This window comes from Tricharina praecox, assembly GCF_024521635.1.
Source record: "Tricharina praecox strain CBS 144465 chromosome Unknown BZA05scaffold_7, whole genome shotgun sequence".
Classification (NCBI taxonomy): Eukaryota; Fungi; Ascomycota; class Pezizomycetes; order Pezizales; family Pyronemataceae; genus Tricharina; species Tricharina praecox.
In genome coordinates this window covers 1246199-1271223 of record NW_026250409.1, presented here as the reverse complement: position 1 = coordinate 1271223, position 25025 = coordinate 1246199, and the positions used below count along the sequence as shown (strand labels likewise).

The following is a 25025-nucleotide window of genomic DNA, read 5'->3' as shown; positions in this document are numbered from 1 at the left end:
TAAACCAGTTGGTGCTCGTCGAGGCGAGTGATAAATGTGATTAATACTAGATACCTACGCCAGGCCCTCCTCCTCCCGTTGGCAACGGGAGGAATAATGTATCGCCGTACCTAAGTAAGTATGTACAACCCACAACCCACAGCTGGACACTGGGGCCTCAGGACACCCAGGCATCCAGATAGCAGACGACAAGCAGCATGGACGGGATGTCAGCAGCGGCATTAATCCCCGGCCTCCTCCAAACCAGCGTCAAAGTTGTCGGCTTCCTATCATGCCCGCAACATCCACGACAAAGCCTAATCCCTTGTCATTATCTTCCGCCAATAACCAGTTCGAGAACCTTCTACTGTCTCCGCCGGAACGAGAATTAGCGAGAAGCGAAGGCCGGACATCAATGCTACATCAACCAGATTTTGGCAACGCTTACCGGCTGCGTGTGTGCTTTCTCGGAGCTCAAGCGGGAGCTGCAGCCTGCAGGACCTTATGGGTGGGGATTGGAGAGGAAGTGGCGGTGGGCTTGTTCACGTTGTGGAACTGTGCGAAGTGGGCATAGAAAGAGGGGAATGTTCTGCAGATCGTGGGCGGTCTTCGGGGAAGCATAAATCCTCACTCACACTGAATCACTGATGCTGACGATATAAAATCGGTTTGTGTTATATACCTACCTTCCTGGATACCTATTCGGTCCGTGCACTAGTTTTGCGCTGCTGTTTATCCTGACATACCTACCTATTCATGTAGCAAATCGAGTCAGCAGATGGTGCGTCATGTGGAGAAGTTGGCTCGAAACGCTGTGAAGATGGTGGAAGCGGATCCTAATCTTGCTGAAGCCTGAGAGGATATCGAGGATAGGTCCGAACGTGCGGGATGGCGACGAAGACTCCAACGACGACGGCGCCTCTACCTACTATTCAAGCTTCGAGTATCACTACGCTACTTCGTCATTTACCAAGTCTTCGTCCAGCTCCGTTTACAGCAGCCACTCTGCAGAAGCTCAACTTCCAGCAGCTCCTCCCGCTGATATTTCATGGGTTCACAGAATATCTCCACTAGATCACGAGCTTCCCTTAATTCACAGCATTCTTCGAGTTGTTGTTTGGAAGGAAAACTAAGCCGGACGAGAGCATACCTCCGGGTATCCAGAAACCACTCCACAAGCTCCTTCAAGTCCTTCAATACCGGGTCGATCGCGCCGTCAAGATGGTCTCAAGTCACCGGTACAAGCCTGTAGGGATTCTCACAGGTCTCAGTCAAAGGCCTGGAGCTTCCAATCACCGCGGCGAAGTTGTTCAACAGTGCGCCATACACGCAGGAATTTACCACCATACCGCCCATGGTTAGTTCTCTAGCAGAAATATCCGGACGAGGTTTCAACCTTTACATAGCCTTCCAGACTGCTCCCCTCTGGCTAGCCAAATAAAACTTCCTCCGGACAATCGCAGTAACAGCTCCCAAGCTCATTGAGGGCTCAAGTCCGCTCGGCTTTAGAGACTTAACCATAAGGAGCCCGTGTGCTTGATATAGATGCCCGTTCTTCTATCATCTTTCTAGTCACGATACTACTCTTACGATATCTACGGATGGGTAACTTTTTGTATGAATGGATGAGATGCTGTATCTTAGTATGGCGTCAGTCTGCTGTGTAAGCTTTAGCACTCAACAATTCAATTAAATCAATCATGTACTATAGATACAGAGCTACATCTCTCCAGAGACGACCCAGACTTTGAGTGTTGCATTGTCCTGGTCTGACCCACGTAACATCACTCGGCCCGAGACGTAATGGCGTAGCTAGACCGCCAAGCCCCGTGTAACCTTGTCCCAGCTCCAAGCGCACAGCCGCATCATCATCTCAGCTTCCCCAGCATCCGCATCCACTACAACAACCGTCCACCCCCCGACTAGTAGCAACCAACACCACCGCGCACCTCCACGAACCTCGAACCTCACTGTCCCCTACCCCAGCTCACCACCATGTCCCGCCTCTTCCGCATCCCCCTGCCGCACCTCCCCTCCTCGCTCGCCTTCCGCACAGCAGGAGTCTACAGCGCCGGCGCACTCGTACCATCCCCCCCCCTTCCGCCCGCCCCACGCCGCTAACCAACCCCCGCAGTTCTCCCTCGGCTTCTTCACCTTTCTCGACGCCTCAGTATTCTCCAAGACCGCGAACGGCACGTCCAACGTGCACGTGACGATCGTCGACTGGATCCCGCTGCTGTGCAGCGTGCTTGGTATGCTCGTGATCAACAGCATCGAGAAAGCGCGGCTGTCGGCGGATTCATACTCGTACTCCGGCTCGGGCGTGGCGTGGAAGGCGCGCCTCGTGCTGTTCATGGGCTTCGCGCTCATCGCGGGGGGGCTCGCCGGAAGCGTCACTGTTCTCGTCCTGAAGTATGTCGTCCCGGGACACCCTTGGCCGACCATGTGGTTCGGCGTCGCGAACGCGGTCAGCAACGCCCTGGTCATGGCCAGCTGCTGCGTCCTCTGGGTCAGTCAGAATATCGAGGATAGTGCGTATTCGTATAATTTGAGCTTGTAAGAAGGCGCGGGCTACAGGAGGGATGGGCGCTTTTGGGATAGCGGGATGGCGGGACGGGATGGCGAGGAGGAAACCCCACTGGGAGTAGTGAGCGGCAATGCTATTTTGTTTTTTTCGTTCTATCTTGAGGAGTGGATTCGGGTTTGATGTTTTATTACTACTTGCGTGTTGCTTGCTTCCTGAGCGTGTTGGCCATATCGATGAACTTTTTCTACACACCTCCCCACGATATAATGAGATATCCCTACGTGGAGGAAGCACTGTCCCGATCCCATGTACGGTTGGCTTCACGGATATTCATTGGAGAAAGATGGCATCAGTGGCCAGGGGGATGAGTTTCGTCCCACTGTCAGGCAATCCCAACCGGACAGAGGACTTTGCCTAGGTTTCCGGGAGACTTTCGCCCAGATACAAACGTGTTGGTGTCGGTCCGATGTCGGTAGATATATGGAACCCACTCGCGCCGGAACCTCGTTCCCCTATCCTGGCCGTCGACCGAGATCACAGGCAAACATCCCGCCTCTTCCTCCTCTTCCTCCTCTCCTTGATCACAGCCGTTTGTTTATTTAATTGTCCAGTAGTTGTGGTTCTAGGCAAGTATGGTGCTTCGGGATGACTATCCAGTACCTAGTGCTGGGTATTCTGCCAGCAAGTGAAGCTGTGCATTGGGTATCACTCGAGGCGTGAGTCTTCTCGATAAAAGTACCGTGTGGACAATATAGCCTACATCCACGCATCACCGTGATCAGAACATGCCTCCCTCCCTCCCAAATATCTACTCCACATCATTCTCGACCTCCGCCGTGCCCCTAACCGCATATCCACCCTGCGGGGTCTCAACCCACAGCTCACACTTCCTTGTGGCATCCCCCTCTTCCCCCTTCCACCTTCCGGCAATCCTATACGGCTCGCCAACAAACATGGGCGCGAGACACTTATACTCAAACGCGACTATGCGCTTCCCCCTTGGCATCTCGCGCTTCAGGAGGCCGAGGAGGAACACCACCGCGAGCGGCCCATGACACAGGTTCCCCCTATACCCCTCCTCCGTCCGCGAAAACCCCTCGTCGTAGTGTATGCGGTGGACATTATGCGTCAGCGCCGAGAAGCGGAACAGGAGGTGCTGGGTCGGTGTGAACGTCTCGACAAAGTCCCTCTTCACATCCCCTTTCACTTCCAGCATCCTCTGCTGCTGCTGTGCGGGCGGCCCCTCCCCCACAGGCGGCAAAAAGACCAAACACCTCCTCTCCGTGAGCGCGGGTTCTCCCGCCCCAACAGGCGCACGGAACATCCTCCGCTCGAACCAAACAAACAACTTCTCGCCCCTGACCTGCACGCTCTCGACGCGCTCTTGCAGCCGCGCCTCGTCGAAGTAGCTGAGGCGATTGCCGGGGGCGCGCGAGAACGCCAGCGAGCCGCCGGCCCACATCCGGCGCGGCCAGGCGGCGCCCGGTGACTGCTCCGCGTCGCTGCCGTCGCGGAGGAGAAGGTGCTCCGGGAGTTGAGGTGGGAAGTACACTAGGTGGTGGCCCGGAGGGAGTTCGCCGGAGATGCAAGGGGTGGTACGAGAGGGGGTCGTGCGCAGGTACGCGCTCGTGCTGAGCGTGAGCAGGTGCGAGTTCTGGGGCGTGAGCCAGTCGGTTATGGAGGGCAGCGGGCGCTGGAGGAGGGAGTTGGCCGCGGCTTCGGTGGAGACGGCGGCGCCGGCGCCGGAGGTGCTGGTGGAGTATAGACGGCGGAGGAGGTGGCGGGACATCGTTGCGGGTTCTTTGGGAGCGCTTTTGTGGGCGACGGGAGAGCTGGAGCTCAATCGCTGTACTGGACCTGCCTGGTTCCCTTATAAGCTCAGCCGCAGACGTCACGGAAACGTTCGGGCTTCGGATGTGCGGGTCTGCAGGGCTCGGTGCGGGGGACGCGGGAAAAAGTAAACAAATTGTGGGGTGGTTTTGGCCCATCATCGTGCTTGCATGTGAAAATCCGTTTCTCAGCTCATCGTTCTCAGCTCATCGTTCATCATTTCAATCTATTGAGAAAACATTCATGAGGGTACATATACACATCACTACAGTAGGGTTGCAAACAGAAAGCAGAGGAAAGGAAAATACGAGCAGAAGAAAGCCTCACATCGGCACAGGCATTCTCCTGTGACTCTCGAGCACACAGAAGAATCCGCACATATGCAAGTAGAACATCTCGACAGTTCACCTAATAGTAGTAAAGGTATCGCGTACAATAAACGCCCCACAGACCGAAAGTAAGACCGCAGTGTAAGAGCATGAACGGTGGCTGGCGCACGCAGCCCACCGCAAAGAAGTATTACAGCATGCTACAGCGTTCAGGGAAGCCAAAAAGCAAAAGAAGAAGGAGAAAAAGAAGAAGGAGAAGGGGGAAGTATCCCCGTAACAATGCACAAGCGTAAAGTTGTATTTCCACCCCGTGTAAAATCAAAAGCAAAAGGAATTCGTTGGGACCAAGGAGACGACGGGGCAAAGGAAACAAAATCGTACACCCAAATCCCCCCGCGCAATCGCACAGAGGGCACCAGAGAGAAGCCGTGCACAGCTGAGCAATGAAGCCATCCGTAATGAAATTCATCGTATTACAGACAGTCAATGAAGAAACGAACAAGACACCATGCAAAACAAGCAAAAAGCAAGAAACACGGAAGGAAAAAAGACACCTTTTCTATCCCTAGACAAAGAGATTGAGCTACTCTTTAAACCGCGATGCTGGCGGGCTTGGCCACGGCTACAGGCGAAGGCAGGATCAAGTCGCTAGACTGTCGCTTGAGCTTGGTGATCCCGTCTTCCTTGTCGTCCGAGATCTTGATCTCCTCCATGCCCTCGTCCAACAGGTTTCCGCTGGCGTTACCCTTGGCGAGAGCCGTGACGAGAGGAAGCGGTGATGTCGGTTCCTCGCTGACACTTCGCAGAGCCTTCGCCGCTTTCTTCGAGGGGGGCTTGAGGTGGTTGTCGTCCATAGTGCTGGGTCCCTTGACGGGCCGGGTGAGTCCTCTCGAGCCGTTGGTCGGGGACATGGCCGTGAGGTGCGGGGAACCCGGAGCGGAGCTAGGGTTAGAACCTGGCCTCGAATTCGGCCGCATCGAGCGACGCCTGCCATACTTGCGCTCGTTCCTCACCCTGAGAATCTCCATGTACGAAGGCTCGGACCGCGGGGCCCTAGGGTCCTTGAGCTTGAGTTCTCCGCTCTCCTCGTCTACCGACCAGTGGGAGCTCTGCATGTCGTCCGCAACCATCGCCAGGAAGTGGGCCCAAGACCTCGAAACGACGAACTTAGTATCGTAGTCACGACCGAAAAGGATCACTTGACCCCAAACTCCCGCCGGGCCAGGTGCCAGGTCAACCGCGATGTAGTTTCCACCCCAGTCACGCACTAACGGGATCCAGCCAGGGTGAGCATAGACCTTCTGAACCGCACCTTCCGGCTGGCTATTCTGCCGGGCCGCGAGGTCTGTGCGGCCGAGCGGCACGGTGGCGGCGCTCGAAGGACCGGCTTCCCCTTGCACGCCGGGTGTCGGCTGCATGAACTCCTTCTCGACAACCCTCCAGTTCTTCCATTCATCCAAGATCTCCTCGCAGTCCATCAGCATGCCGCTGAAGATGACACCAGTCGGCCTTCCGCCACGCTCCTGTCCATCGTGAATCTGCAGGGACTCGCGGACCTCCAACGGGAGCGAGCAATCCAGGCTGTACTCGAGCTCGTTGACATCGTTTACTGACGCCGGGGTGCACAGCTGGTCGAACAACTCCGGATAGCTCTCCTCGGACCAGACCTCAATGCGTTCCCACGAGTGAGCCACCGGTGGAGCCGGAGGCTGTCCGTCAGTGCCAAATTCCTGCAGGGCAATCCCATCCTTAGGGGGGCCCGTAACGGCAGCAGACCGTGCACCCGGTGAGTACGGGGTAGTCGGTGCACCGTGAGTCGATAGTCGAGGGGAGAAGCCATTGGTGTTCTGCAGAGCGGTAGTAGAACGGTTCGCGGGGTCGTCGTCGTGGTAGGGACGGTCGCCGTTCGGGGAGGCTACCGAGTGCATCGGCGGGTTGCGGCCAACACCTCCGGCCAGGGGCTGGTGGGTGTTTCCGGAAAACGCGCGATGGGGTGAATCGTGATTGGCATGTCGGTCATTGGACGTCATCGCGTGCCAGAACGACCGGATGCCCTCTTGGAGCCTAGAATTTCGGAAGCAGTTCGTAAGTTCGAATGATCTCTATGAAGTCAAGTACCTGCAGGAGACAGGGGGTAGCCGGATGGGAGAGAAGCTCACCCAGACATGACGGCGGAAAGGAGAAGCTAAGCTGTCGAAGTGCGGTTCTATGTGTGTGCTTCTACGAGCAAGTGTCCATCAACCACCAAGCAGTTTCGGCCGGATTGGGGGAGGTGTGTAGCAGTTGGCTCCGGGTAAGAGGACTGTTACTGGTTCCGAGGGGCGGTCGATTGTAGTTGATTGTGAGTGAAGTGGGTTGTTGGGTTTGATTGTAGCGGAGAACAGGAGTTCGGTGCTGGGCGTAGTAGTTGGTAGTGAAGAAGAAGGAGGTAGTGGTTGTGTTGTTGTTGTTTATTGTTGCAATAGTAGCAGTAGTTGTTATTCTTATTGACGAACAGGAGCGAGCGACGAAGACGGGGGGTGGGTTTCTCGACGGGACAGGGAGCTTTTTGACCCTTTTGTCAGAACGCGCGCTATGACGAACGTAGGCTTGGACTAACTGACAGACAAGCAGTCGGAGCTCAAAGAACCAACGAGCGTGAGTAGCAAAGACGAATTGTGATATTGAATGGGATTGCGGCAGTGGTATTGTTGGTGTTATTGTGGTTGGTGGAATGGTGTTGTTGGGAGAAAGGAGAAGGAGAAGGAAGAAGAGGTTCTTTTGGTGGTTTACCACTACTAGTGTTACTGCGTACATTCTTCCCTCGCACTTCTCGACCTGCACCAACAGCACTAACTAACACCGACCAAGTTTCCTCCGCTCAACTGCGTGGAGCATACAACCCTCCCCCGACCCATGCCCCCTAGCGGCAACAGAGCGACATCGAACAGCATCGGTACTCTCTACACATACAGAATACGGTACACAGGACGACCGTGCGCCAAGACCTTCCAAATGGGAACTCCCCTGGGACGAGAACCTTTGTCTTCAGTCCTGGCCTCCTGGCCACAGCAGAGCGCATGTGTGGGATGGAACCAGACACGTCCAAAGCAGCGTCGTTGATCGCGGGAAATGACCAAGGGCGGAGCCGAAGAGGGACGCAACAAGGGGCCCGGCCATGCAATTCTCGGGCTGGGAGATACCTAGAATCTGCGTGGCGTGCCAGCTGCTGCTGCTGCTCCACTCCACATGTCTGCTCTCGAGGAGATGCCCTTGCCGCTCTCACCGGCCGTCTGATTGGCTGGAATGCCTCCCGCAAATGAAATCCACCTATTCCTCCGGCCCGCTACCTAGATACCTACTCTAACAAAGTACCCTAAGTACCCAAGTACCCTATCTCTCCCTACCATTCGAGCACTCAACCTGCGACGGCGAACCCACCGCCCAGTGCACCCCCCGGGGCCGATATATACTGCCGTCCGATTGAAGCGGAAGCTTGTTCGCGCGCATATAGCGATCCAGATGATGGCCGAGGAGGAGAAGAAGGAGAAGCAGAAGCAGGTGGAAGAGGAGACGCATATCGATAGTTATGTACCTACCTCCAGATGAACTCTATGACATCAGGCCATCCCATCCATCACATAGGGTAGATACATCACATCCATCACATCCATCACATACCTACATCACCTTCCATCATGTCCGTGGATTCTGGTCGAGGAGAGCCCATGGAAAAGACCTGCACCTGTGTGCCATCTCCATGGCCATCTTGGGAACACCTTTACCTTTATCTTTCGAACGGCACATCCATCAGGTTCGTGTCTCTCATTGTTGCCGGATTCTCTGCCCGTCTCTCTCCCGGCCTGGTTATCAACAGTACCTATCATACATACATGCAGGAAGGATCGCAACTCCGCTGTGCAAGCAAAGCAGAAAAACGGAAGGAAAAAAAACCACCTCCCCCTCGGAAACACAAACCTGCGAGCGTTCTCTCTTCCAGCCAGACGAGAATGCCATCACCGCCGCCAAACATACCCCATGCAGCGCGGGTATATCATCCCCCAGCGTCTGGCGGCCCCTGAAACCACAACCCCCTTCCAAACGGTCGTCTCGTGGAACCCAAGAAGTGATCGGTATGTAAGCAGACACCACCCTCAAAACCACGCACACAGCAAAGAGATCGAACGGCTACAGGTGCAGATGTCTCAGATGCGACATTTCCTTTGGCTGGTTGCTGACACGTACGCGCTGGCGCTGGTCGATAACTTATGCTTATGGTTGTTGCTCCCGAGCATCCCCTGCAGCACTACGATAGTGGTCGTGGTAGTTCGTGCACAGAGAAAAGTCTGTAGATATGATACACCGATCCCACAAACTTTTGGACTTCCGGCCAGGTCCTTTACTCTTCTGTATGTACGTAAGGTACTGGAGATATGGGCTGTGTCCTGTATAGTTATGCGCACGCTTGCGGAACCCTACATGGAGTACACGGAAATTCCTGACGGATCGGATGCACATGTCCGCTGCCATTATTGTCAATCGAACCGCCGTTTGCACGTAAATCTACATGGCTATCGGGGACAGCTTCAGGAAGTCAAGAAGACACGATAGCTACTACATATACCTAGCTTCCCTCTGTCTGGCGTTCCAGGAGCTCGAAAGGAACGAGAATTCCTCACCCAAACCACACTGCGGTCGACCCCACGTAGGTATGTAACGATAGTTTACTTTGACCCCTGCATGCTTGTCTTCCTGTCAGCACTTTGATTCCGTGATGGGATGCCGGCTGGTTGTCGGAGTCGGCCTGGGATGGCTGGCGGTTTGTTTGCTGCACTTTCCTGTTCCTGCACCACTGTAGATCACTCCTCAGCTTCCTATGTATGACATGACACCCCGCGTTCGTTCGGCAGCTGTTACGATTGTCCGTCCGACGATGCCTCTGGATGGCAAGCACAGCACCATTGTATCGGCACAGGACCCCACGGATTGACAGGCTCAGAAAATCATTGACCAAGCGCACACCACGCTCTACCTGCGCACCGGTAACTACCCTACATACTCACGCCATCAAATCCCACCTCCTAACCTCCTCGCCCGCCTCCCTAGCCCTGCCTGCACCCGCCTCCGTCTGATGTACACTCCTCAGGATCCCACCCTCCTCCCTCAGCACGACCCAAACCTCGCCGCGCCTCCCCTCGTCGGAAAACTGGACCCAGACCTCGGCGCGATCGTTCATCTGGAACTCAGCGTCGATGCGCACTTTTCCGTCCGCGTCGACACTCTCCTCCCACTTCGCGAACGCGTCGCGCGGCCACTCGTCGAGCGCGTTGCGCGCTAGGTGGTTCGCCTCCGGAAGATGCGTGAAACTGCCAAGCTTCCGCACGCCGTCGTCGCTGACGCGGGTGTACACTTCGTATGTGGGCGTGGCGACGGAGGCGTCGGGGGTGGCGGGGAAGCCGGTGGACATGGCGGTGGGATTCTGTGGCAGGAGTTAGCACTCTGGACGGATGTTACGCGCAGAGACGTACCTGGAGAGCGGTAAGGTGGATTGGGCGGTGTGAAGGTCGAGGGATGACAGGTGGAAGATTGCAGTACGAGTGAACTTTCCACGGCCAGAGGTAGAGGTAGAGCTTGAACTTGAGTTAGATATACTAGGGGGTTGGGCCGCTCCCTCCTCCGTCAAACCGGGACTAGCTTCTATAATGTCTCCCATCTATACGGGATCCGAGGGTCGTTTGGATTGATCATGAGGATAGCTGTCAGTTAGTTACTTGGTAGCTATGTAACCGGTGGATGGCATCGTGGTTCCGTCCGGCTGTCCTCTCCGGAATCTTCCCGCAATTCCAGGCATGGGGTGCGGTGATAGGTAGCTGTTTCGGGACGGGAAAGACCAGGCTTTGCTAAGGAACCAATGGGTAGAGTACTCCGTCCATTGAGGTGATCACAACAGGAACTGGGAATCCCGCGAATGAGCTTCCGAACCTATGACCGCAGTCCCGCGAGTAAGCCGACATCAGAGCTGGATTGATGGACAGAGATGTTCCCACAGCCATGATAGCTACTGCCCTCGGATAGAAGACCGAAAGCTCCCGCCTCAAAGCCGAAAGTCATCAACCACATCATCGACCTCTTCTCGAAATCCTTTCATTTCCTGACCGCACCGACTTCTCGTCTCGAGATGGATGATTGAAGTAAAGTAACAAAGTCGGGTGAGGGATTCGATATAGAGTAGTACCAGTAACTACAACCTGGCAGTCTTTGCCGAAAAAGGATGGTGTTCAATATCCCCACGCGACCTCTCCCACCCGACAAGACAGTCCGAGTGTTTATTGTTCAGCCTCCATAGTTACGGCCCGCCTTGATTAAGGTTAATGTCTCACCTCCCAAGGCCGGCCGCGATTACGTTTCAACCCTTCCACTGGTCGATCATGCCGAATCACCTTTAATGCCTCGTCGCTCTTCACGTGTACGACGTGAAGGGCTTGGCACACGCGTGCCCCATTCGGCAGCGTAACCTCAATGAGCACCACCACCACGACCACGGCCCACGACCACCACGACCACCACGACCACCACCACCGCGACTCCACGTCGCATCACTCAGAACGCACCTTCGACCCCGACCCCGACCTTGACTCCGGCGTCACGATGGCCTCACAGAACCCCGGCGGCGGCGGCGGCGGCGGCGGATACTACGGATGGGGCCCACCGCCGCAACATCCCCAGCAACATGCGCAGTACACACCGACACGGAATATCCACCATGCGCACCACTACGGCCACGGCCACGGCCAGCCCCCAGCACAGCAGATGGGCCCGGACTTGCCCACGGTTCTGCTAGCGCTCACCGATACGTACATCACCGCTGCCCATGCGAGCGGGTACAAGACTTCGCTTGGAACGGCGAGCGATGCCGAGGCGTACTATAAGCTCGTGGCGACGGGACTGGCATGTTTGGAGACGGCGTTGCAGGTTGGTCATTCGTGGTGGTGGAGGGAGGGTAGGCGGGATGCTGATGTTGCGGGAATAGTATCGGCTGCAGCCACGCGTCGAGTCTATTGTCAGGCTGCGGTACGCAAGTATACTGTACGAGGAGACCGAGAACCTCGACGAGGCGGAGGAGGCGCTGAATAAGGGTGTATGTACATACTCGCCATACGTCGCGGTCCTGCCTGCGCATGCTGACTTCGGTGTAGTTGCAACTCGCCACAAGGGTACCCCGCACACCGAACTATCCGCTCCTCTGTCTGTCTGGCTACAGTCGTCTAATGCGCGTTGCGATAGAACAACCTCATGGAGCTCAAGTGCAGCATGCAGTACCTGCTTGTCAAGATCACGTTCAAGACAAATCACAAGGCCGCACTCCTGATGCTGAACTCGTTCATCCAGGACGTCGAGACGTAAGTTTCCGCGGGTCGGATGCATTGTGAACCCGCGCTCACTCGCGTTGCAGATTAGACATCCCGCTGTGGACATATTCCTTCCGCTTTCTTCGATTCCATCTCCTGGCCGAGGCGGGTCCCACGCACGATGACCAGGCCGCCACCAATGCGCTGCGCAGCATCTATAGCATGTCGAAAGACCGAATGGACGTACAGGTGATCGCGCTGGCGAGCTTGATGGAAGCGATGATCTCCCTGCGGGGCGGTGCAGACGGTGTCGAGAATGCGCAGCGAGCGCTGGCACGCGTGTTTACGCAGCAGAACGGCGGCCTCGATATACCACCCCAGCTGGAAGTTTTGACGCAGTTGTTGGATATCTGCTGCTCCCTCATGCTTAGCCGGGCCCAGGAGTGCGATCCGAAGCTTAGAAAGCTTCATACATCGTTGGACCAACCGGGGCGCTGGCTGAACTGGAAGGAGGATGGAGAGTTCTCGGTCGACGTGCATCCTGGCCGACCTGGCAGACCACCCGAGGGACTGAAGTTGAGGTGGCTAAATAAAGATGATGTGTTTACTGTGGGATACTTTCTCAGCGGCCACGTCAAATTCCAGAAAAATGTCGAGGAGAATGGAAAGGCAGAGAGGTTCTTGACTGAGGGTTTGAAGACAGTTGATAGTGAGTCTCTTGAGCAATGTGTGTCGTGACTTGACGGATGCTAATGGTGCAAATAGGGATAACTGCCGGATTCACCCAAATGTCCGTGGAGGCTTCCAAGAGCAAGCTTGCTTGGAAAAGATCACTCAAGTCGTACATGTACCTTTACTATGCGTTCCTACTCTGCATGAGAACCGACTGGGACTCGGCATTGAAGGTTAGTTCCCTTTTACCTGTCATGGCATCATCACTCGCTAACCTCACCAAGATCTTCAAACAACTGGAAGAAGTCGCCGTGCCACTTGCTCTTCTACCGAACTCCCCACTGGCCCTGCACATAACCTACCTCCGTGCGATAATCAATCACGGCACGAACGATCTCTACCAAGCTGTACAAGCGTACACGGAGGTGGTCTCCAACACGCCAGTGGACTCGGAACTCTCGATAATCAGCAAACTAAACCAAATCCTAATCCTGCGCCCTCAGAACCCGTCAGAAGCCGACGCACTCCTGACAAGCATCGAGCGCTACTGCCCCCAGCACAAAAACGAGCTCTTGAAAGCCGCCTACATCGCCGTCAAAGCCACTGCCCGCGGGGAATTGGTCAAGACAAAGAACTACCTCTCACTCGCTCTGCGCCACGCCGCGGCAGCAGGAAACGTGCAGCTTACCTTCATCGTGCTCAACTTCATGTGCCACCGGTTCTTCTCCGGTGTCGTCTCGGAGCAGGCGGAGAAATCGGCCAAAGCCGCCTGGCAGAATGCGAAGAAGGGACGCGACACGCTGTGGACCCTCATGGGCGGCCAGATGTATGCCGACTGTCTGGCAAGAAAGGGGAATGACCTCGAGGCGATACGCCAACAGCAGATGAATGAGGAGGCTAGTCTGCAGGTCATCAAGAATCTTACCAGGAATCTGCCCCCGCCGCCGCCGTATCAGGAGGTGGATCAGCTGAGTGAGGAGATCGATGATGCTACGATGTATGCCATGCAGGTGATGCAGCAGCAGTAATAGTGGGTGGAGGGGTAATGTGGGGGTATTGTATAATACCATAGGTGCTTGGGCTTTGCGTTGATTTGTTTGGGATGGTGTTGAGGGTTGATTTGTCTTGCCTGCTTGGTTTGTCGCGTTGTTTCTTTGCTGACGGCTGCGTATTTTTCTTGTTCGACGTATTGGTATCTACTCTGTTGTTACAGTTATTTTCTAGTTGAAATGTTTCGATCTTGGTTTGATGAATAGGCGGATGGTGTGTGAATTACTGTTGATGGGATGGAGAAATGGAGAAGAGCTTCACCTGACCCCATACTTGCTGCTCCACGCGACGTGAAGACGGTACAAAAGCAACTACACATCCTACTAAACACCCGAAAGCCAAAGCAGAAGGAAAAGAAAAAAAACGACACGAATCAGCACGAAAAAAAAAGCGTCTGTGACCTTCCGAGGCCCCGTACACAAGATATCACCACCACAACCGGTACAAAACGCCGAAGACCTAAAGCTAAAAACATTCCAACCCTCATTCCCTCCCTCGCCATCTAACTCAACTCGCCCCGCCCCGCCCCGCCTCGCGCACCCCTCATCCTCCTCGGCATCTACCCCAGCCCGCCCCAAGCACCCCGGATCCTCCTCGCCAGTTGGATATCCTTCTGCATAACCGTAACCCGCTTCGCATGTATCGCTAGCAGATTCGCGTCTGTAAACAAGGCGACCAGATACGCCTCCGCCGCCTCCTGCAGCGCCAGCAGCGCCGTGCTCTGCCACCTGTGTGCCGCGCCGCCGCCCGGAACTCCAAACAGATGGGCACCGTTGGTATACTCCATCGCGACCTCCTTGACCTGCACCCTTCACATTAGCCTCATCCCTCCCCTCCCCATCCCCATCCCCCTCTCCCTATACACACGGGTTCACTCACAAGCCTAGCAAACGGCAGTTTCCTGAGCAACAGATCGGTGGATTTCTGAAAATGCCTGATCTCGCGCAGCGCGACGGTGCCCGGCTTGCGCCGGTACTTCCGCGCGACGGGTGCAGGGTCGCCCGCCCGCACGCCCGTCGACGTCGGCGTCGCTGCCGCGCCCCCCCGGTATTTCGCTGGCGTCACGATCGTTTTGCGGCCGGTTCGGGTGGACATCGTTGTGAGGGAGGGTGAGGGTGTGGGTGAGGGAAGAAGGAGGTGAGGGGAGGGCGGAGGGCCCTTTGTTCGTATGTGAGTGGGTGCGTGAGTGCGTGAGTGCGTGGTGGTCGTGGTGGTGCTGGTGGTGTGTCGGTTGCGTTGCGTGAACGGTGTAAGGATTGTTTACGCGGCGGGATGGCACGTTGCCGCTGGTGTTGGCCGCTGGCAACGGGCGCGAGGCGTTGCCGCCAAGGAATATGGGCAAACAAGGGTGGGCCTCGCGGGGTGCTGAGGCTGAAAGGCGAGGCGAGGCTGAGGCGCCAGCTCGCGGAGTCGGTGACGACGGCCGGAAAATGATAAGGAAGGGGACGAGGAATGGAGATCTGGCGGGGCGATTGGGCTTCAGAGACTTGATGATTCAGCGTCATTAACCCTCACGAATAGCTTCAGGTTTATCCTCGGTCTCGAGGTTTCCTCAATCTCAAAGTCTCAAACTACAGAGCTACCTAGCCTCGTAAGGACGAATGAAGCCTCGACAGAGCTATTATCTCCGCCGTGATGGCCGAATGGCCGTCATACGACGAGAATATGTAGTAGAGCACACGTAGGGGAATCCACCAGCAATCGCACACGGGACCCAGATCAAGGTCTTCCCTATGCACAACCGGAAGCCACTCCACTGCACCCCACTCCCCCACTCCACAGCGCAAAAGCACAAACAGTGACGCAGCCCTACATACATAGTCAGGATCTGTAGATGTCTTCGTCCGACGTAATCGTGCGGCCACGATGTCGACACCGCAGAGCCATCTCCAATCTTGGCTTCTTTCGTCCGAGATCTGGGCTTCTAGCCTCATTGTCCGGCTTTTCGCCACTTCACCTGCGGCCTCCAGGTCATGGGTTCCAGTTAAGCTGGGCGGGCTTCCAGAATCCAGAGCATCGCCACAGCTGGATTCTGGATTCTGGGCTCTGCGGATTCCTGCAGCTATGCTAGATTCACAGCCTGCCAGGCTACCACAGCCCCATACCTACCGTATGTACCCCGACGTCGCAAATCCACGGCCACGGCCATGGCCATGGCCACCCGCAAATCGTCGCCGTCCAATTGCCTAACCAGCTCTGCAGTCAGTCAGTCCCCCACCCGGCCAGAAAATCGGGCCAGATTCCAAATTTCAAATTCGTCGCAAATTCGCCTGGGCCAGCTCGCTAGAATACCCCTCCCGCCGAGCTCCCACCGGCTCGCTTGGAAGCTTGGAAGCTTGGAAGCTTGAATACATACCCGCCCCGCGACTCCTAGGAGATCGCCAGCCAGTGACCCCCGCCACCGTACCCCCCACTACTTACCGCCCACCGGCTTTAATCAATCGGTACTTTATCGGCAGCAGGATAAACGCTTGTATGTGAGTTGTAACTCGCCTCGTCTCGCCGATGTTTCCCGGCGCCAACTCGTTACTCTACTGGTACTGCCGAGCACTCTTGAGTCTTGAACGATAATGAACCGGGAACCTGACAGGAACTGGGCCAGGAACTGGGCCAGAGCAGAGGGACGTGGACTTGAGATCTCGGTGCCTGAGTTTTTGATATACGAATAACTTGGAGAACCTGCGAGCTTGAATAGGTACGGTATGGAGAGGCTGTAGATTCCAGGAACGGTACCATGAAGAATCTCGTGGCCATGGCCTTCAGTTTCGAGAAGGCAACCCGAAATTGCGGATTACCGGTATTTCGATTCCATCCCACCCCAAGATTTCTAGTTTATCCGTCCATCACCGTTCTCCCCCCACTGCCCTCTTCCTGATCCGTCTCTCATCCGTCCCTTACCTATCCTCCGACACCTTATCTTGCCTGTTGCAAATCCCACCAACTCTTCAGATCGGTTCATGAATACTAATGTTAGGCAGGTCGATGTTGGGTGAACCGTGGACCGTGGACAGATTCCGGATCCTACCAGGCTGCAGCCTGCCATGGCCCATGATACTGGCAGCAATTTTTTCCAGGAGCTGGAACACAGTAGGTAAGCAAAGCAGCACGCAGTTCGGATACGGAATTGAGTTATGCTTAGATTGGCCGCCCAGCTCTTCGTGGTCTTCGCCGGAGACAGTGTATCGGATATCCCCCCTCCACCCAGTCGGCGAGAACGGCCTCAACGGTGGTTAGTAGCATAGACGACCCTACGGAGGAATCCGCGGCCTTTTTGGGCTGCGGCAGAGGGCGGTAGTATTAAGTCGTCCCTGGCGCCTCCTTGCCGGATTGTAACTGTGCGAATATGTAGAGTCAGCTGGATACGGTAGATAATCACCAATTCAAGAATGGACGCGGACACGCTCAAGTCCCCCAGCAACATGAGCCACACCGTACCTTGAGTGCCGTATTATTGAAGAGGTAGGTAAATGACTGCCGCTGCCGTCGTGAGGATACGGGCGGGTTACGGTTTATATCTATTCAAAGGCTGTGTGGCATTTAGGATGTTGAGTGCCAGCTCTGGTCTTGGTTAACCTCAATCGGACATTCTTTCGGCGAAACATATCCAGAGACATTCATTTCGGCATGTCCCTCCCAACACTGGCTCGATGCGCTCCGCCGGTCTATCCGATTCCCATGGCCCTACATACGGTATCTGAGCACCCTATTTATGAGTGCGCGCTGGTGGAATAGGCTCTTCGTGTGGAAGAGGGACGCTGGGTGTCACAGTGTCACTTAAGATTGACGGGGACGATTTGGCTTCATCCACCTAGAGTTGCAGCCCTACTAGTATTCTCAATTGCTCAACTCAATCCATGTTTAAGCATAACTACCGTTGGCTTCTCGATCGACTCGACTTTGACTTTTCAAGCACCAATTCATGAGCTTGAATTCCCAACTCAAATGGCCACGATGAACACAAACCTCCTCACGCACGCACGTACGTACGCAGAAAAGTAAAACATCTACGGAGACCGCGTGACGCGGCCTTTTCCAGCATCAACACCCCGAGCGTCCATAGAGTAGATCTACTCTAAACGATACGTCGATACCTGGAGACTGGAGTATCTATCGCTAGGCTACCTGGTCTATGTATAGGTAGTACAGTACGTGTGACTTGTAGAGTACTCCTTGCACCCCATCTCCTGTTTCCCCGAACCTCCAGCCTCGAGTCGTCGGGGGAGTCGCTCAGATAGCTCAAGCTTCTTTGGCGTATGGTAGGTATGCCCTTCCCTTCCCCTCCCATCCGCGATGCCAAATCCAGCGCCAGAATAGGTACCTTCGAGCTTCTACTCGAGCATCGCCACAACCGCACGGGAATTCGGCAGCCAACACCACAGCCCCAGTGCCTCAGTGCCTGGCAACCCGAGTGCCTCAACCCCGCATATCCCCACGGCAATGCCTTCTACAGTAGGTAGAGTAGTAGTTACTTAGTTACCCGCGGCCACCCGCAAAATCCTCGGCCATCCAATTGTCCAATTGTCCATCCGTCTCTCCAGCGCAGTGAGCGTTGCGGCCTCTAACTAGGAGGTATGTAGGTGGGCTCTTACTCGTCCGCCAGCCGATTCGCCGGCCGGCCACGTCCCCAATCCAACCCAACACAACACAACACAACCCCGCCAGCTCGACGCCGCCAGCTCGACGGAAGTCTGCAGTACTCTAGGTAGTTACCGGTGGTCTCGCGAGTCGCCATGTTACCCTCCCCCCTCCCACCTCCCCCCCCCCCGTGCTCGCTTGGATACCCCGCTGTGTTTTTAACCAAGTGCGTTCTCTTGTCCCAGAAGCCTACCAACATGCCAGACGACACTATGTACAGAGGATCTTCCACTTCTGAACGCACTTCTGAACGCACCCAAAAGCCATCCAACCCTCGACAAAACCCTGCAATTCTTGCCGCATAGGTACGTTGAAACTGGGGCACTCTAGAGTATCATAGGAAGAGTATAGTAGATAGATCGTCGACGGATCCCCCTCGCCACCTTGCCTACCTATGTAGAGTAGCCCCTCGATAACTCCGGCCGATATGATATCAATCCATCCATCAACCGGTATCAGTGGCGAGCGATTATCTGCCTCGTCACACTGACGTTTCGCCAGGTGCCAGGTGCCAGGTGCCAGGTGCCAGTTTCCAGTTGCCAGTTTGCCAATTTGCCAGTTCCAGTTTCCAGTTGCCAGCGCAATACTCGCAATACTCCCTCAATCCGCGTCACTCGGGAGTCGGGGATGGAATGGAACCATCGTAAGATACGTGATTTGGAGGACAAGCTGGATCCAAGCTGGACCCTGGCTGGAAACCGTGTGGAATTCAAGAACCTGAGATTTGAAGATTTCGAACGTAGGAACGTGGACTTGGACTTCAAGAAAGCAGCTCGAAATCGAGTTTCGAGCTCTATTTCCATTTCATCTCCCATCACCATCTCAGTTTCTAGTTTTATCCGCCCATCCGCCCATCCTCTCGTCTCCAGCCTTCTTCGCCAGGCTCTGTCGTCCTCCCTCCACCACCCACTCCCCTTCCCCTTCCCGTCCCCTCCCCTCCACTTCCCCGCCTCCCCGCCCATTCTCCCGCCAATCCCACCAGATCTGTCCTGTCCACCACCAACCCCGCCACCTGTACCCAACATGAGACTGTAAAAGCTGGAAAATGTCTAAACATCCCCATCCCCACATCCCCCCATCCCCTCCCTCTGTGATCCCCCCTTCCCGCCATGATCCCAAACTCCCCTATAAAAGAGTTCACGCCTCCAACAAAAGAAAACATAGTAAGTGTCGAAAGGAAAGATCAGTACCCCTCCACGCCGCCCCACGCAAAGGGAGCGAATACAGCCCAACCCAAACTCCGCCGTCCGCCGTCCGCCCGCTCCCATTGTTCAGAAAATCTGTACATCCGTGTTAAAATGAAAAGAAAAGAAAAGAAGAAAAAAACGCCCCAATATCAGTCAATAGTAGAGTAGAGAAAGGGAAAGGGAAAAGGGAAAGGACGGAAAGAAGAAGTAAATGACCCATCCCACACATACACGAACTCCACCACAGAAGAGAGAAAAAGAGGTAGAGAAATGAACACTAAAAAGGTGAGGTGAAAAAGAGACAGAAAGTTGCATCAACAAAAATCCCGAGGATATAGTAAGGGAGATGACCGCACCCAAACAAAGACGAAGACAGACACGAACCCAAACACCGGATACAAAATCAAGACACAACACCCCCCGTCCCATCCTCCTCAACCCAGGTATCGAGCAAAATAAGTACCTGTGATCTCTCTCTCACCTCGGTCACACACATAGAGCACAAGGAAAAAAAGAAGAAGAAAAAAGAACAGATGAAAGTAAAACAGGATGAACGCCATGAAAGGACAAAACTCCCACTGAAATCCGACCCACCTAGGAGATCCAAGTACAGAAACATGCCCAAAACATTACACATATTCCCGATGAAAACCCAGTCGCCGGAGGCCAAGAGGTAGAGTCTTGAAAGACGCAGATGAAAGGAAAAATGAAAAGGAAACAAAGACCGCGAACACAGCAGAAGTATCCCCACCAAAATGAGAAAACAAAGGAAAAATGAAAGTGGTATAATTCGAGATGCGAAACGTAAAACCGTGGTATTCCCGTAATACACCAAATGTAAATCTCCCTAGATATGTACCAGAATCAAGCCGAGCCTCTTCGGAATGCAAAGAAAAAAGAAATTGATCTTAGATCATGACTCCGCCAACGGGGTTGCGAGGAGCGAGCTTGAGAACCTGGCGCAGGTGATTCTCAATGTCGAGGTAATCGCGCGACTCAACCTTGCAGGGCATGCTGTCGTAGCGCGAGTCGAATACGTTCGAGAACTGCTGGCTGTTGGTGGTAGTGTTGTAATACGGCGTCTGGATGTCATTGTACTGAGGCAGGGGCTGCGAGTAGGCAGGGGCCGTGCGGTACTGATTCATCTTCTGCTGGGCAGGGGGCATCTTCATCGACTCGAATTGGCGGGATTGCTGGCGCTGCGCAACCGGAGAACCGAAGGGGCTCACGTAGAAATTTCCGTTGTTGCGGGCAGCGGACACAGGAGTCGAATGAGTATCCGGTACAGCACGATGCTGCACAGGCGAGGCGACAGGAGAGATGCCAGGCTGCTGGAAAAGAAGTTGGCGCAAGGCAGCAGTCTTGGCAATCCTCTCAGCCTCGTCGAGGTTTCGCCCAGTAGAAGCGGGAGAAGCCGGAAGGTTAGCGTTCAACGAGTCCATGGTGAACATCGGCTCGGTGACGGCACGCTCGCCGGCAGTGGGGCGCACAACGCTACTGCGGGGGGTGTTGAAGACAGTCCTGACAGGTGACTCCGGATCCATGGAGAAGATGTCACGTCCGAAGATTTCGGGGGTCGAATCACTGTCGGAGTTGTCACTGAAGGAACGGTTCTTGCGAGCCTTCTCCTCACGATCGGCTCTGAAAAGCTGCTCAAGAGGTCCTTCGACCGGGGGCGATGAAGGCTGCGAGCCAGTCGTAGTGCTGCTGTTGTCATCCTCCTCCATCATGGCCTGAAGACCCTGGGTCCTGGCAGAGGGAACGGACTTTGAGAAGAAAAACTTCGGCAACGGTAAGGTGGAAGGCGCGGGAGAGTGATGGAAAGTCGGTCCGGCGTAAGCCTTAGGAGGGGTCGACAAGGGAGCTTTGGTGGGAGTCGTCTGCACAGTGTTCATGGTGGGGGAACGATGCGACTGGGTCGACATGCGCGCATTCGACTGCTCAGGGGAGCTCTTGTTGACAATGTCCTTCGGCTTCCTCTGTCTCCTCTTCTTCTTGGTTGATCCTCCGTCGCCCCTAGGAGTCTTTAGGGTGTTGTTGTTCGAGTTTCTGATCTCCGACGAGCGTGGTGGAGACTGGATCTGTTGAGCCGTGTGGATATTAGGTTGGCTCTTCTGTCTTGGGGTAACGATGTTCTGAGATTGGGCGACCGAGGAACTGCTCTTGGTATGGCGGTGGTTGTTGTTGTTATTGTGGAAGCCGCCGGGTCTTTGGTGGGGCAGAACAGTAACGGTAGTCTGGGATGGAGCGGTCATCGTTGTGATGTTGCGACCGTGTCGATCTTTTAACGGGGAGATTGCACGGTAAAAGGAAAATGGTAGAAGACGGAAGAAACCCAAATCAAGCTCGAGATTGCGCTTAGATGCTGATGAAAGGGTATGGTGCGGTCGGTAAGAAGAAGTAGATTGAGTTCGGTCGGAATGTCGAGTCGTCGGGTCGTGTTGTTGTTGTTGTTGTTGTTGTTATTGTTGTTGTGTAATGACGACTTCGAAGCGGCGAGGAGGCGGGTTGTTGTTGTGGTTGTTATTGCGGTGCAGGTTTTGTTGTGGATTTCGAACAGGATGAGTAGCCGACCGAGCAGCGATGGCGAAACAAGCGACAAAACAATCGCGAGAAGTTTAGAATACACGAGCAGAAGCGGCAGGCGAAGAGGAAGATTCGAAGCGGTGAATCGGATGCGATCGCAGTTACAGTAGTAGCAGTAAAGGAGAACGAGAAGTAGAAGGCGGTGGGGTAAATCTCATAGTCGTGGAGGAGGAAGCATGAGGGGTGGTGGTGGGTGGGTGGGGAGTAGGTTGGTTATGGTAGCGAAGGAGTTGTGGGTGGAGGGTGAGAAAGAGAAGAGGGAGGGAAGGGATGGTTGTTGTTGCGGTCTGGGGAGGGGAGGGAATTGGGGGGCGAGGATGCTTTGGGTGGTGTGTGTGGTAGGGTAGAGTGAGCACTGGTGCGCTGCGTTGCGTTGCGTAGCGCTGTGGTGGTGCTGGCTTGGGAGCGACGTGGGTTAGGGGTGGATGTGCGGGTGGTGTGAGTGCGAATGGATGGCAGTCGTTCCCAGTTGAGGAAGCGTGAGAGAAGAGTGGGAGAAGTGAAGGAAGGAATGCGTGAGAAGGTGGCACGTAGCATTTGTATGTAGTGTTCTTGCCCTGCGAAGGGGAGCTGTGCAGGTGAGCGTCCATAGCACTACTAGTATACTGTATTTAGCACATAGAAAGCCAATCAGAGAGCGGAGGATGTCGATGTGAACGAGGGGTGCGAAGTCGAGAAGAATATCCACTGGTCTAGGGCGTCTCTGCGTGGAGAGGGCACTTTGGCAAGTATACTACGCAAGTATCCACTTGATGTAGATACTCGTATGTACTTAGGCATAGGGCGTCTCTGCGTAGAGAGGGCACTTTTGCAGGTAGATATCTGTAGTACTTCGCAAGTAACCAACTTGATGTACTCGTAGTTGTGTACTTGGATATAGGGGCTTTAAGATGGGCCATTCCTCGTATCTACAGCTTGTCTACTAGGTGCTCTGTATCGTATGTACCTAATATTGGTACTCACGTGGGGAATCTACATAAAGTCGGAACATCATCACATCCGGAAGCTATCCGGGCATGTCCTTCATTGAGTCCCGAAACTTACTTCATACCCATTAAACACAACTGTCAGACTGAGTTCAACGGTGTGTATATATATATCCACTGGGACGGCAGCGGAGCTACATCCGCCTCAACTGTAATTATGGTTTCTTCTCATCATTGTGTCGCATCGGATTGAGCGAGTATCGTGAGTCAAGACTGCATCCACACCAGTAAAACACGATACAGGATACTCTGGTAGACCTACATATGATACTGATCTTTAAACGCCCCCGCCCTACCGTACCGCAGATACAAAAAACAACAGGAAAACTTTAACAAAGCAGAGAACGAGAAGATTCGGTACCGGGACAGTATGAGGCGTGGATTCACGGCGATCTCCACCATCTCCTGGTACATAAATAGAGATGCATAAAAAAGCTTCAGCACTCACCCAGCGAGCACCTCACCCAAGAAACTCTCGTTGACACCCCACAGCGCAACGACTCCTTTGACCCATAATCGACAAATGCCCACATCCTTCAGGCGGGTCAATGGATTCCAAACTCGACCATATTAGTAATCCTACAAAGGAACACCGCTGGAAGTGAAGATTAACCGTCGGTGTGACCGGGGCGAAGGGCCGGGTGCAGATAGTCGCCGCCGACGTCGCGGGGGCATATATTTGGCATATTGCCATTGCCGTTGCCCGGCGGTCGCAGGTCTGTCGCAGGTGAGACGTTTGCAGGGTCAACATGTTCGAACGAGAGTTTGGTGTAGATTCGGTTGGCCTCGTTAAGTCCCTAGATACCCCGCTTGAACTCAAGCTCAGGGCCCAGCAGAACACCGCCAACGGCAGCTATGGCTCTGCCTGAACCCGGTGGACGGCCATGAGCATCCTGGAATTTGCCCAAACAATGCCCAGTGGGTTGCTTCGAATTTCGCACCGTTCCCGTAGTTGTTATTCTTGACTTAGAATTCTTCTTGTGAAAACGATGTGCGGGATGGGAGTCATCTAGTATCCGGTACGGAATGCTGCAAAGTTCCAGATATACACCGCAATTGTGAAAAAGCGACTCCTAGAGAAACAACATTCTATCCGCTAGATATTGCAGTTGTGTCTCGTATATTATGGGATATCGTCGCGAGGGCGAGATTCCGGGAAGGATACTTCAGGTATAGATATACCGTGGTAGATGGTTGGACATATCGTAGATACGAATGACTGACGGTCAGTCTAAGGGCTCGTGGCATTTAGACCGTGTCTCAAAGCCCCTGGAATTTTGAGGGTCTATCAAAAAAGCCCCCCTGGAATCTTGCTCCACTCCCGGAGACTGGAGTTTAGGTCAGCTCTACATACGACAAGGGTGTACTGTGGTGTAAGGGTAAGTGCTGCCTCACCAGTTTTTCCCCCATAAAGTTCAGCGTTTTCCCCCATACAACTTAATCACAGCCACTCACTCATTTCATCGTATCTGGCTCAGTGCCGTTGTAATATAAACTAGTGCTTATAATTCGTAATGGTGGTGAGGCACCACTTATTGGCAGCTCCTGGTACTCTGACAGTTACGTTCGAAGTGCGATCTAGAGTGACATTCTCAGGCGGCGATTGTCGGGTTCTGGCTAATGTCGAACCGGCAAGCGCAGGGTGACGCAATAATGGTCTGCGTGTGCGACCTCAGGTCTCCACGGAGGAATGGGCCCCTACCTACTTGGGTTCTCGAGGGCAAGACACCCTTTACACAACGCTCGCGCTTTCAACGTCTACCACGCCAAGCAAGAGGATCGGATGAGTATGTAGAGTACGCAGGCGGAGTGCAGCAGTTGCGGTTGAAGGAGGCCCGGCAGGCGGGCGGTTCGAAGCGTGTCACTGTGATGAGACTGCTGGAATGGCTAGCTGGACGCCGTTATTCGTCGCCGCC

At 54.6% G+C, this 25025-nt stretch overlaps 9 protein-coding genes across 9 annotated transcripts; 3 read left to right on the top strand and 6 right to left on the bottom strand.

The window, feature by feature from the left end:
• Positions 1–1974: 1974 nt before the first annotated feature.
• Positions 1975–2539, top strand: BZA05DRAFT_424894 (uncharacterized protein; the record flags this gene model as incomplete). Its single annotated transcript, XM_051485931.1, has 2 exons — positions 1975–2061; positions 2114–2539. The coding sequence occupies 2 exons, from the start codon at positions 1975–1977 to the stop codon at positions 2537–2539; spliced, it is 513 nt and encodes a 170-aa protein (XP_051341381.1).
• Positions 2540–3001: 462 nt separating this feature from the next.
• BZA05DRAFT_393024 (mitochondrial 3-hydroxyacyl-thioester dehydratase) lies at positions 3002–3975 on the bottom strand. The gene has a single exon (XM_051483177.1). The coding sequence runs from the start codon at positions 3966–3968 to the stop codon at positions 3315–3317; it is 654 nt and encodes a 217-aa protein (XP_051341380.1). The 5' UTR covers positions 3969–3975; the 3' UTR covers positions 3002–3314.
• A 1208-nt stretch (positions 3976–5183) lies between these two features.
• On the bottom strand, positions 5184–7052 carry BZA05DRAFT_253978 (uncharacterized protein). The gene is made up of 2 exons (XM_051480058.1): positions 6825–7052; positions 5184–6729 (listed from the first exon to the last, which is right to left on the bottom strand). Exons 1-2 carry the CDS (start codon positions 6830–6832, stop codon positions 5256–5258), a joined length of 1482 nt encoding a protein of 493 aa, XP_051341379.1. The 5' UTR covers positions 6833–7052; the 3' UTR covers positions 5184–5255.
• Positions 7053–8209: 1157 nt separating this feature from the next.
• BZA05DRAFT_253942 (uncharacterized protein) lies at positions 8210–9334 on the top strand. The gene has a single exon (XM_051480057.1). The coding sequence runs from the start codon at positions 8683–8685 to the stop codon at positions 9253–9255; it is 573 nt and encodes a 190-aa protein (XP_051341378.1). The 5' UTR covers positions 8210–8682; the 3' UTR covers positions 9256–9334.
• A 1921-nt stretch (positions 9335–11255) lies between these two features.
• Positions 11256–13693, top strand: BZA05DRAFT_429486 (cohesin loading factor; the record flags this gene model as incomplete). The annotated part of the gene is made up of 8 exons (XM_051486132.1): positions 11256–11616; positions 11675–11782; positions 11841–11858; positions 11929–12044; positions 12098–12702; positions 12759–12898; positions 12950–13624; positions 13676–13693. Exons 1-8 carry the CDS (start codon positions 11293–11295, stop codon positions 13691–13693), a joined length of 2004 nt encoding a protein of 667 aa, XP_051341377.1. The 5' UTR covers positions 11256–11292.
• A 550-nt stretch (positions 13694–14243) lies between these two features.
• On the bottom strand, positions 14244–15054 carry BZA05DRAFT_472709 (histone-fold-containing protein). The gene is made up of 2 exons (XM_051488027.1): positions 14595–15054; positions 14244–14517 (listed from the first exon to the last, which is right to left on the bottom strand). The coding sequence occupies exons 1-2, from the start codon at positions 14808–14810 to the stop codon at positions 14275–14277; spliced, it is 459 nt and encodes a 152-aa protein (XP_051341376.1). The 5' UTR covers positions 14811–15054; the 3' UTR covers positions 14244–14274.
• A 3998-nt stretch (positions 15055–19052) lies between these two features.
• BZA05DRAFT_253812 (uncharacterized protein) lies at positions 19053–20205 on the bottom strand. Its single transcript, XM_051480056.1, has 2 exons — positions 19780–20205; positions 19053–19475 (listed from the first exon to the last, which is right to left on the bottom strand). Exons 1-2 carry the CDS (start codon positions 19964–19966, stop codon positions 19186–19188), a joined length of 477 nt encoding a protein of 158 aa, XP_051341375.1. The 5' UTR covers positions 19967–20205; the 3' UTR covers positions 19053–19185.
• BZA05DRAFT_253801 (uncharacterized protein) lies at positions 20206–22008 on the bottom strand. The gene has a single exon (XM_051480055.1). The coding sequence runs from the start codon at positions 21790–21792 to the stop codon at positions 20446–20448; it is 1347 nt and encodes a 448-aa protein (XP_051341374.1). The 5' UTR covers positions 21793–22008; the 3' UTR covers positions 20206–20445.
• BZA05DRAFT_253800 (uncharacterized protein) lies at positions 22009–22800 on the bottom strand. The gene has a single exon (XM_051480054.1). The coding sequence runs from the start codon at positions 22711–22713 to the stop codon at positions 22225–22227; it is 489 nt and encodes a 162-aa protein (XP_051341373.1). The 5' UTR covers positions 22714–22800; the 3' UTR covers positions 22009–22224.
• Between the last annotated feature and the right edge of the window lie 2225 nt (positions 22801–25025).

Coding starts and splice junctions, on each gene's coding strand:
- BZA05DRAFT_393024 (XM_051483177.1), bottom strand. CDS start 3,968: ATGTGGGCCGGCGGCTCGCTGGCGTTCTCGCGCGCCCCCGGCAATCGC.
- BZA05DRAFT_253942 (XM_051480057.1), top strand. CDS start 8,683: ATGCAGCGCGGGTATATCATCCCCCAGCGTCTGGCGGCCCCTGAAACC.
- BZA05DRAFT_472709 (XM_051488027.1), bottom strand. CDS start 14,810: ATGTCCACCCGAACCGGCCGCAAAACGATCGTGACGCCAGCGAAATAC. Junction 14,518..14,594: donor AACTGCCGTTTGCTAGGCTT/GTGAGTGAACCC, acceptor TGAAGGGTGCAG/GTCAAGGAGGTCGCGATGGA.
- BZA05DRAFT_253812 (XM_051480056.1), bottom strand. CDS start 19,966: ATGGGACGGGGGGTGTTGTGTCTTGATTTTGTATCCGGTGTTTGGGTT. Junction 19,476..19,779: donor CTCTTTTTCTCTCTTCTGTG/GTGGAGTTCGTG, acceptor ACTCTTTTATAG/GGGAGTTTGGGATCATGGCG.
- BZA05DRAFT_253801 (XM_051480055.1), bottom strand. CDS start 21,792: ATGACCGCTCCATCCCAGACTACCGTTACTGTTCTGCCCCACCAAAGA.
- BZA05DRAFT_253800 (XM_051480054.1), bottom strand. CDS start 22,713: ATGGACGCTCACCTGCACAGCTCCCCTTCGCAGGGCAAGAACACTACA.